Genomic DNA, 12105 nt, shown 5'->3' with positions numbered 1-12105 from the left:
ATAAAAGGGAAGCTCTTAATACATTGTGGGGCAGTTATTTCCAAAACCTAAACAGTTGCGCTAGACTCTACAAAATGTCTTATATTATTAAAGAGGTTTTCTATGATGCACTATTGATGCCTCATGGAACACTTGGTTCTATGTGATATGCTCATATTCTTTACATTGAATACAATTTCATCAAAGTTTCTGTGTGTGTAGAGATTTTGCCGCAAATATTTGCGGGGGGGAGACCCCCGTAGCCCCTCCCATAACCCCTCCATAATTATTACCCTAAACCGACCCCCACATATATTTGCCACAACATTTGTTGATAAAACGTCGATGAAATTGCGTTAGATTAAATCTCTCACGCAGTAATCTACCGATCCCGAACATTTGACTGACATCTACGCAGTCTGTTGCAAGAGCTCTTGCAGACCTAAAAAAACAAACATCTCTGTACATCTAGACTGAAGATACTGTCTATGAACATTTGCTTAAGTAAAGGGCATTTATTAACTAACTACCGCAAGTAGTCAACAAAAATAAGAGATTTGTGAGAGTTTTTCTGCAGAGTAAGGAGAAGGGATTTCATGTTGTTCATTATTCAAATTCTACCATCTCCCAACCTTTGAAGCAGAGGGTGAATTGCAAATGTTTTGGGTGGCTTAGATTACTGAGTGTGCGCTAAGGAGGGCAGACATCTATCAAGTGTGTGTTGCTTGTATATTTATATCTGCAAGGGGGACACTTTTCAATTTACACTTATTTATGCAAGTACAATTATATTAAGCAAAGAAGGGGAGCAAAGAGGCAAATTCTAGCAGGTCTGCCAAACAATATTTGCCTCAATGTATTGGAGATTTGAATTATAAGTAAGCATTGGAATGTTAGGTCATACTGTACTGTACCCAATCCAGTGGTAGTCCCTGATGATATGTGCTATAAATAATACATAAATCTGTTGATTGTCATGCTATTAACATGTCAAATTTCAATATGTGCAGTGTTTATGAGTGCAACTGGAAATGTACATGTTGGTCTAATGTTATCTGGATGCTGTTTGTTATAATTACAGTATTAGTAAGGAACATGTATTCAGGTTTATGAGCAACTGATAATATGTTCAGAATTACACAATACACTTGAGCCAACTGTTCCAAGCCCTTTCTTTTGTGTCAGACAATTCGTAATTTAAAACTCTCAAGCAAAAATGTCTCTGGCAGTATTCTCATACATTCCTCTGTACAGGAGGGTTATGTGCCAGGATTTAGAAGTTGAGTGGATGTAGGGGTACAATGATTGTTTTGCAATTTGACAGGGCCCCAGCTCCTCTGGCCCCAATAACGATTATGTTGACAACATTTTTGCTAGCACCGTTAAAGGATGGTAACATTACCTACAACCCCATCACTCATATCATCTCACACTTGTCCAATTCCCATTATTTTCTCTTTTATTAATCCTTCTTCTGTCCTTGCCCTTTTATTCCGTTTTCTGCACAATATCAGCAATCGTTCAAGCAAGCACAGTTCCAATATTGCAAAGCTAACAACATATTTGTTATGAACAAGCAATCCCTATGACTATACTTGAATTAGAAAGGGTGTAACTACCAGAAATCACCTAAAAAAACAAGACAGATAATTGATCTTTACAGATTTGAATTCCTTAGTTACTAGGAAATTCAAGCACATGTGCAACTGCGTTGCTTAATTCATGATCTACAATATGGTTGCATTGTAGCATGTGATCTTTTTTAAGAGCTTCTCTTAGGACATTTACCAACAAAATAGAAAAATGAAATTGCCACACAATCCCTACCAGTCAAAGTGACAAAAATAGCTCAACCTTAATCCATTCTGTGACCGTGTGGCTGCTTAGAACCGAAAAAACAGTTTCTCAGAGATGTTCAGAACATCTCCAGTTTATACCAAAGCTTTTCACCATATTTACAAACATATGCGATATTAATGGGCTTAATACCATGCAAAATTAGTACAGTAGCATTTTCAAAGTGCACAGAGTTGTTTGTGAAGTAGTGTACTGTGCCCGTGACAGGGGTATCCAAACCTTACTTTGAGGAAAGAAAGAAATGATCAAACAGGGAAGGAGGGAATAAGCAATGCAGTAGAAGAAGAATGTTATGTGTTGCAACAATTCAGTGTTTCTTCAAGGATATTTTGAGAATTGTAAGTTATCAAATAAAGTAATGCTGGATGCATGAGGGACTTCAGAGGGTACTGTGGCAGTTCTGGAAGTTACATTGCTTATTTGCCCGGACAGCTCTATATGTTGTACCTTTGGTCAGACTCCAAATTGTTAATTCTAGGGCTGACAAGCCTGAGCCAAGAGTTACCTTGTCAAGAAAAGTGTGTGTATGAAGGTGAATGTTGTTGATAACAGAAAGTTGGAATGGACTGGTCAAACTAAAAAGCTAAAATTGATAAGGCCAGGAACTTTGATGTCAAAAAGGTTATCATTAAGAATTTGTGTCAATCCATGTCATGCTACACTTTATTTTAGCTATTGGTGAGACAGTGCGGTGCCTTACTTGGCAGTAGGCTATCAAGTAAAGTAACCCATTTATTGTGAAAACATATATACCTTTTGCTCCCTATGCAGTCTGTGTTCATTTATGGATGTATGCCAAGTTTGGTAGCTAGGGAAAGAAGGGCCAGTTGCATAAACAAAAGGTATTTATTTAACTGAAATGTCAGGATGGGTAAACGCCTAGCCTGCCCTATGCTAAGGTGGGTTTTTCCCTCACAACTATAATAAACCAATGTGTAGGGATGTCGAACTCAAAAGAAACATTGTTCAACTCAAAGTTCTGAGCTTCCTTCAGCTCACATCATTCTTTCAGCTCCCCTTTCACAAGCATAAGAAAGTTCCATGAAAGAAAAGTCTCAAAGCTTCTCCAGTTCAAGGCAATATAGTTCACAACCAATCCTTGGGGTTCCCTTCCCCAAGTTTTAAGTTGCACAATCCAAAACAAAAAGGGGTCTCAGGACAAGACAACAAGTACAGTTTTTCAAGTCTCAGGAATCCCTTCCCAAGACTACACTTCCTTTGGTCTTTTTAAAAGTGTTGCAGTGGTTTTGTTGAGCTGGTTTCATGGTGTCCTTAGCTTTCACCATTCAGGGTCCTCGGGTTTAGGCACAGTTGTCAGACCACACAGTCCACCCATCCCAATTTGCGCAACCAGAATCCCTGGGTTCTTGTTGGGCTTGTTTCGGGGTGTCCTTAGCTTTCACCATTCAGGGTCCTCTGGTCTAGGCGCAGTTGTCAGACCATCACGGTCCACCCATCACAGTTCGCACAACCAGGGTCGCTGGACTTCTCAGCCCCACACACAAGTTCTTTGACACATTCTCCTGTGCATCAAGTTACTTTCACCTGACTCTTCTGTACTAGCCTCCTGGCTTTAGGATGCAGTCTTATATTCCTTTGGCTTCCCCTTGGTTGCCTTGTGGCACTGCTACCATGTAGCACCCACCCTTTGTCAAGTTGTTGCCTTGCCACACTGCATTTACTCATTAAAGTTAATTGTTCATTTTTTTTCTTTATCTTTTAGTGTAGTCAACTGTAAGGTTATATACAACTTGCTATGTAACATTGGTTTATTATGATTTGGGTTTAAATTCAGAGTTCAAAAGCATTGCTTAATTAAATTCAAGGTTTACTGCACATTTGCGTTGTCTCAAAGTTCAAATGTATTGAAGTTCGCTATTTAATGTGCTCAGTTACTTCAATGGGAGGCTTCCCTATAATGTGGTGTTCAATATTCATTGGTTTATTTCAGTGTAAATGTTTCATATAGGTCGGTATTCAGTATACTTGGGTTTCCTTGCAATGTTACGTTTTCATATAGGTCGGTAGTCAGAATAGGTTGGTTTCTTGCAATGTTACGTTTTCATATAGTTCGGTATTCAGTTTATGGACTGGCACTTGCCTGGGTCTATTTTGGAGCTCCCCGGGAACTGTGTGTCCCTCCAACACTCACCAGCGGTCTGCTCCTCTTGCCTGCGGTTTGTTTTGTTGCTCCCCAGTGTCCGCGTGTCCCTCTGACAATCCAGCGATCTGCTCCTTCTTCCGGAGGCTTCTGCTGCTATCACCACTGCACTTCTGAGGCGGGGTAACACCCCTAATGTGAAATCCTGCTCGCCCTTCGGCTTTCTCGTGGACGCGGGTGGCATCATTTGTGGTCCGGGTCTGCCGGTGGCCTGGTTTTGTATCCAGTCCCACCATGGCTACTCCCACGAAGAGCGGGTCTCCTGCTGGCCTCTGCCATGCCAGCCTCTCTTCTTCTTCACACTTCTCCTTGCTGGTTCTCTTGTGGGTTCCTTTGCAGGATCTCTCTCCACTCTCTGCTCCTCGCCTCTCATTTTTTATCCCTGCAGCCTTTTGCAGGTGTGCCTGGTCAATTGGATCTGCATGACCATAGTTAGGCAGATATGCCTGATCTTCCCAGTGTTCAGAAAGCAGCTTCCTTGTCCCAGTACCTAAGTCGTGAAGATGGGTAATCTTAATCACTCTTAGTTGCCTCTTCCTAGTTTCAGTACTGCCAGGTGTTGTGTGTGGAATAAGGAGGGGAACTGGCTTGTAACAGCCTATGAAAGTTGTGGAGGGTTAGGTTTACTGTTACTAGGAAAAAGGGGATAATATGTCTCACCCAAAGGCATCCCTCTCCCAAACCTCAAGGATCCTCCATCGAGGTGATCCTCCCTCGCTTCTCCACCCCCAGGGTCAGGATCCAAAAGTGATGGCCTTTCCCTGGCCACCTGCTTAGAGGATCCAAATGAAGTAGGAGTGAAAATACCCCCAGGCTCCTCATAATGTCTACATCAGGTGTTTTGGCACGTTTCATACCCAACTGGTAAAATTGTGTCTGCTTCTAAGTGCTTCACATTTGACATTAATGTTACACAACATGAAATAATATAACATGACCGGCAAATATAAGAAACCCAGCAACATACTGCCCCCCAACCCCCAAAATGAAGAGGTGAAAATAAATAAATAAATAAATGAAAATGGAAAAATAAGCAAAACTCCCTTAAAAACAAAAAAATTAAGTTTGTTTATAAAATAACAGTTGGTAAGGGACAATTTAAAGGTCAAACACAAGGGTGGACCAGGGTTGGATTCAGAGGCAATGAGCGATTAAGTGGGTGGCAGGAGTGTGTGTGGAGTCAAGGTCATCCACTCAAGAGAAAAAGGAGGGTGCACATCAAAAGCACAGATTCAAGCTAATCTTTCTGGAAAAAAAGCATTTAGGAACAGAACACATAGGGCCTGATTCACAGAGTGTTTTCCTATGGGATTGTGCCATTGTAAAACGCTTCTGTGAATCAGGCCCATAGATTCTAAAAGACCAACATGGTGGAGCATGTCTCCAAAGCCTATACATGACATGGCAAAGCACAACGATACACACAGGAGATATCTGCACTTGTCAAGTGATTTTGATGTGCTAGGAGTGCAAGTCACCAAAAATTATTTAAGTGCCTGTTGGCCATTTCAGAATAATTTTCAAATACTTTAAGATGCGTGTTCAAATAGATCACTTGACACAGATATTCTTAAAATCTCGTTTCATTGTCAAGCCTTATCTTCAAAGACATCTTAACAAGAGTTGAGATATAGCTCCTTATTGCACTTACCCTTGTAGTGCTTTCTCTCCGAACCAGTGTCCTTTTTCTAAAGTGCGGATGAATATTGGATCTTCACTGGGTGAGTCTTCACGAGTAACATTTACCTAATGAAATTAAAGGGGACAAAACAGATAGAAACTTTTATTTGTAGATAGGGTGTGATGCTTGTTATTTCTTTATTAGCTATTGAGGGGCCCTATATGTTTATATTTGTGGCACTGGAACTTCTAGATGACATCATGGGATGAGGGGGCAATGCTGATTCTGATCTTCAGGTTCTTAATACACAGTCTATAATCCATGAATATGTGAAGAGATTGGTCAGTTCTCTGCTACAGATCTTGTGGTGGGTGGCTGATTAAGGCGTCAGTTGCATGACTTGAGAGTAATGACTTGTTATGTTTGAGTCCTGTTATTGCTTTGGCTTAGTGTGGATTACTTTTTGGGCGGACAGGAGGTGGTGGAGGACGTCTGAGAGACCAGAGGAGGCGAGAGAGGCTATTATAACGACATGGGTCTGTGAAGTATTTGTGAGTGTGGAGTGAGTGTATTAGAGTTGGAGCAGTAGGAGTAGAAGAGTGGTGGTGATAGTAGAGGTGGAGGCAGTAGTAGTAGTTGGAAAAAGAGGTAATATGTAGTGGGAGTAGCATAGTAGCAAGAGAGGGAATTTAAGTAGTAGTAGTGGTAGATGACATGAAGGATACATTTGTAGTGGAATAGGTAATAGAGCAGTAGTTGGTAGTAGAGGGTAATAGTGAATGCTAGCGAGCAGAATCATCAGTAAATTGTGTGAGGGTCAGTGATGTGCGGCTCTCAACTGTGTTTAGTTTTCTCAAGATTTTACATTTCATTTTAAACAAAAACAGTAAATAAAACCTAACTAAACCTACTCTACCAGGGGATTCTCTACCTAGTCTAGGATCTAAGGGAAAACATCCTAGCATACATAAAACTAACCCTCACACTAAACAAAACAATATACAATGTAACCTATGAATAACATAAATAAAAGATGACCAAAAAACGAGTGCCTTGGATGACTTCTGTTTCACCTAGGAAGATCGTGCTCCCCCAGGTTCCAAAGCCAATTTCTTCCAAGGAAAGAAAGTCTTAAATCAGCCTTTGAAAAGTTCCAAAGAAACAAAAGTTCACTCAAACAATAATCCACTGGTAACCCTTTCTTCTTAGCTTACTGAAAATATTCCCTTTCCAAGTTCCACAAAGAAAACAACAGCAGCAATGGTATTCCTGGATATCCTCCTTCCAGGAAAGAATCGATAAAGATTAAGACAAAAAAGGTTTAATTTCTGCTTATCAACAATTCTTCCTCTGGTACTTCTGCAGCGTGTTGAATATACTTTGTCAGGATGCTTCTTCTTAGGGATTGCACTCTCTCTCTAGCAACTCCTCTCTGACAATGATACTGTGAGAGCAAACACCTTTGCCCCATAGTGTGCTTCTGCTACTACATCTGCTTCTGCTGCTACTTGGTATTTTAGGCAACTTCAACAAGACACTTCAACCTCTGGAGGTTGGCAAGGCACTCTTCTATTCTGTATGGTAAGAAAGGGCAGTCTCTTTGCCTTTCCTTTCTGTCTTGCAGCTACCACAAAATTTGTCTTAGTTCCCAGACTGCGTCTATCTCTTGACTTGAATAGTCTTAGATTTAGAAATAATTTCTTCTAACAAGCACCCAGCCCCCTTCACCAGCTTCATGTACACATTCTTGTCTCCGGTAGGTACCCCAGAGCTGTATTGCCACTCTTCCAGCCTTGTATAACCTTGTCTCACTTATATCAGAGGATTCTGGGTTTCCAACAGCTTCAACAACTTTCACACAATGGTGTTCAGTTCTTAGTTGGGCTGGTTTCACCTTGAATGTGTTTTGTCCACTGCCGTGGGTAATGCTTGTTCTTCTACTAACTTCAGCAACCTCTACAACTGCTAAATAATTGTTCAAGAAGTTACAAGAATTAAGCTTCTCTGTAGAAACTAATATAGGTCTACGCAATTTCGATTTGATGTCAAACTTCCACTTAAAGGTTTGCATTCCCTCTTTTCAGGTAGCATTCAAATTCAATAGAAATTGGGAAAAACAGTTTCATATGTTTGACCACTCTTTGATGTTAGATAGGCTTCTTTTAACAATGGGGGAAAGTCAGCTTCTAATTCATAAAATTTACCGGCAACATTCTCCTCCTTAATATGACACGTGCAACCGTTTGGTAACAGTTTAGATCCAACAACGGGAAAAAGAAATTCCTTCTCTTCACGCGGTCATTTTAACTTGAGATAAGTGCATGATACAATTCCTTTGTTAGAGCAACTTCCCATAGCTACAAACAACTACTACTTGATTTTACTTACTCGCAAGCAACAATTAAGCTGGATACTGTTAACGACAAGGTGTTCATGATGATTTGCAGTATGGAGCTTCATTCACCGACTCCACAATCACAGCGGGTTGCTGGATGATTTTACTTCCTGGCTTAATTTCTTCTGCTACTACTGCTACAGGCCCCACACCCCTTTGCTGGACAGGTGTCTCCAATCGGGCCTCGATAATGGAGAGTCTTCCCTTTTCAAGCTTCCATCGGCTTGTCTCTGCACACGGGCCTCGGGTGGATGCACAACTTCAGTTTGCATTCACAGCAATTAGGCACACCTGGAAAGACTGCCAGTTTCTTCACGTCTCTTCCAATGAGGCCACAGCCAAACAGGGTTTGTGAGCACAGGACCAACTGCAAATGAAATCTGCTCTTCCTTTGCTCCGGCTTCCCTTCCATGGTCACACTTCCCATTGAACTGCCAGCCTCATGCTGTGCTTCTTCCTCTACTGCTACTGCCGACCTTCCAGCTCCAGCTTCTTTCTGCTGCTCCTTCCTGCTGCAGCCTTTTTTCCCCCTCAGGTGGGTTAATTGGCTTCAGGTACAGGTCGTAAGGACTAATTGCCAGACCTTGCCAAAAGCTATTAGGACTGCCTGCCGATCTTTGGCTTCTACATGTCTTGCCATCCCTCTTCTTCATCACATTTCCTGAGGGGCTCTTGGACATGTAGTCAATTTTAGAGAACTTTGGTTTTCCTACTTCTTTGAAATGGCAAAAGAACATTAGAAAGCCAGGGTTATGGGGAAAGTTAAAACAGGGTTCCTCACAGTCTTCCAGGTTTGATTTGTGATCCTTACGCAGTACACAGTACACCACCCCTGTGGTCGGGATCAGAGAGCACCTGCCTTCCCCATGCCACATGAGAAGGGTCCCAGACCAGGTTCCTCTGGGAAAAACCATTGTATTCTCCACAGTTGACAATAGTTGTAGGAGGAAGTATAGGTAGTAAGGGGTTACCGTGAATAACAGAATAGGAAAAGTAGCAGAAGAAAAGTAGTAGGAATGACAGGGAATGGGAGAATGGGAGTAGTTAGTGGTAAGAGAGAGAGAGAGAGAGAAACAGAAGTATAGCAAGAGACAAGGAGGGAATAGGAGGAAAGGATAAATATGGAGGTAACAGGAGGTAGTGATAATAAAAAGTGACCCATAGGGTGTCAGTAAGCCATCGCTTTAGGGACACCCTAATAGAATAAGTCAGAAAGAGACAGATAGGGGTCATCGATCAAATAGCAATTAACATTCTGCTAAGGATGCCTGTGCTAGGGAGGGTGTAACCCGAGGGAAATAGTTTGCGAGGGACAGACCGAACGCCAACTTCCTAGAGATCCCAGTGCACCAGAAAGACCTTTCCTACATGTCCAGAGTCAGCCTATCTGTCTACATTTTAAAAATGAACACACTTGGACTTGCCATCAGAGTCCACGTGGTTATTTGTGGCGGGCCACCCTGCCACAAGCCTAACAAGTGATCAAAGCAAATGTAGCTGCATGAGTGATAAAATCATGATAAGCACATATACCATAGCCTCTGGCTCATGTAGGTGCAAATGTGTCAAAATCTGTGTCACCGGCTTTTCTGTATCTCTTCTGCACCCTCATCAAAATCAGATGAATGTGCCTTTTCTACAAAGCTGTCCTTACGGATTGCCAGCTCTGCCTCCCAGGTGTCACCCATTGGCACGTGTCTCTTCCACTTACTTCAGGAGGTGAACATTAAGTGGTGTGTCACCTGTCAGCTCCCAGAATATCAGCTGCTTTCTCCCAGCAAAAACAAGTGGTTGTCCTTCTCAAAATGCCACTTCCTCCGAGATGTCACAGAATGGCATGTGCCTTGACCTCCTGCATCAGGACACAACAGTGACTAGTGTGTCATCAGCCATCACCCAAAGCTCTGCTACTCCGTCCCACTAAAATCAGATGAGCATGCCTTTCCCAAGAGGTGCATTTTGTTATTCATGGCTCACCCTGCTCCTCCTTCCAGGCGCTATCCGATTTATGTGTCTCATCCTAGAAACACTTGTGTACAGGTGGTTATAAATGACATCATATCATATGCACTTATTTCAAGAGATGGACACGTAATGGTGTGTCACCCACCACCTCCAAAAATCTCTGTTACTCCATCTCAGCAATATCCGGTGAGTGTGACTCTTCCACAAGCTGCCTCTGGGATTCCAGATGCCTTTCACCCAGGAGCCATCCAATGGCACATGTCTTCCCACTCACTCCAAGAGACTGACACTGACAGGTATCAACTACACCCCTGAATTTATGTTGCTTTCTTCTGGCAAAATCAGTTGTGGTTGCTTCTCCAACAAGCTGCCCTTAGGGAAATCCTAACTCTTCCTGCCCCTCTTCCCAGGTGTCACTGACTGGTGTGTCCCTGACCTCCTTGTCAAATGTACAATCTTAGTGATATGTCTATCTGGAAGGGTCTGCTTGCTGAGTCATTGTATGCATATTATCTAAGAGATAAACAGAGGGGAAAGAGCCTACCTAAGAGGGTAGGCGGTTCGGCAGGTGCAGGTCAAAGGGTGACTCTTTGCACCTGGAAAGCAAGGAACATTTTGATAGAAGTGAAGTAATGGTGCAGCCCTCATCTATTCTTTGGATTGTGACGTCCCTACCTGAAATGGGGCAGCCATGGAAGAATGAAAGGACAAAGGGAAGATTCACAGAGTAAGTACAGTGGTCAGATTCCATACCCCTAGTGACATGAGAACATACCAAACAATGAATAACATAGGGGCCTTACGGCTGGCGAAGATGCAAAACTAAGAGTGTAAAGTCACCATCCAGAGAAGAAGACTCTCACAGGGGCTCCCAAACTGGGACAGTATCACAAGCCAAGAGAGATCTAATAAAGCAGTACCCAGCAGTCCAGGCCCAGGTCTTAGGCTGTAGGATTTCCAGGAGAAAAACTCACAACACAAACAGCAAAGAAGTAATGAAATCCCAGGTTTGAATGCAGTGGGGAGTCGATATGTAATTCCGGGTAACCAGTCCAAAGGTCGCCAACATAGGAGCAAATAAACAATCATAAACACATTTCAGAGGCAAAGTTGGGAAAAAAGGATCTGGTACACAGGCATACGAAAAAAGTAGAGAACTGCCAAACGACAATACAGGGACTCCCCTTGGTTTGTTGTTGGTGTGTTTCTTCTGCACGGTCCTTCATGTTTCTGGCTGCTTCACGCTTCTGATTGCATGGAGCACAGCACACTGCTTGTGGAGGCATGTGGCACATGTATGCAGAATCCTGGAGCTGTAGCCCTGCCACCCAAAACACTCTGCATCCTGCAATCACAGTGTGCTGAATGTGACCATGTCAGTGGGTAACAGGGACCCCACCCAACCTCAGGTAGGAGGCATACCAGGGAGCATGCCAGAGCCAATCTTATCCCAGGGTCTGTGTTAGGGAGTTGGGAGGGACCCAGTCCTTAAACTCATCAACTGTGTTCTGATGATTGATCTTGGTACCATTGTCTGTCACCCAATGCCTTGCAGCACCAATGCGGGCAAGAGATCTCTTTTCAATTCAGGTCCACAAGAACCAACATGCAATGAGGTGTCAGAGAAGCCCAGAGTACTGAAGAATGAAGTCGCTGGCACAAAAACCGACAAGTGAACATTGGTCATGGCAAAAAGAGACGGCTTTGAATGCTGCACGTGAAAAGGGGGCCAGGCCAAAGGGGATTTTTAGAGACTCCCAATGTACAGACCCACCATCGGGGGAAAGAGCAGACATGGTTTCCCACGATGTTATCTGAGACATGGATCCAATGGAGGTGAGGAGAGGACAGAGGAAAGGAATTATGGGAATTAGACCCAGAGGAATGAAAGAGTATGTGTTCTGGTGATGTCAGAAGGTGCGGAGGTGGACTGAGAGACCCGGAGAAGGATGGAAGGCTGAGCAAAGGGCTTAAGAGTCTGTAGAGGAGCTGAAGGAAGGTGCAGGGTAGGTATTGTGTGTGAGAGAGAATGATACCAATGGGAGAGAGTATCGCTGTGATTGTGATTGAGAGTGATTGACACTAGCACTTGACACCCTTCTCTGCTATCAGAGTATAGAGGTTGGA

The 12105-nt window shown here is 42.9% G+C and overlaps 1 protein-coding gene across 4 annotated transcripts in view; it reads right to left on the bottom strand.

The window, feature by feature from the left end:
- The window catches only part of PRKG1 (protein kinase cGMP-dependent 1), a 2834149-nt gene that overhangs the window by 500904 nt on the left and 2321140 nt on the right, over positions 1-12105 (bottom strand). For all 4 annotated transcript variants that reach the window (XM_069611305.1, XM_069611306.1, XM_069611303.1 and 1 more), the window contains exon 7: positions 5649-5743. In XM_069611305.1, coding sequence (XP_069467406.1) covers positions 5649-5743 — 95 coding nt within the window. The remainder of the gene's footprint in view (positions 1-5648; positions 5744-12105) is intronic.

This window comes from Ambystoma mexicanum, chromosome 8 (assembly GCF_040938575.1).
Source record: "Ambystoma mexicanum isolate Mex_15411 chromosome 8, UKY_AmexF1_1, whole genome shotgun sequence".
Taxonomy (NCBI): Eukaryota; Metazoa; Chordata; class Amphibia; order Caudata; family Ambystomatidae; genus Ambystoma; species Ambystoma mexicanum.
Note: the sequence above shows the minus strand (reverse complement) of the source record. Positions and strands in the feature narration are given on the sequence as shown.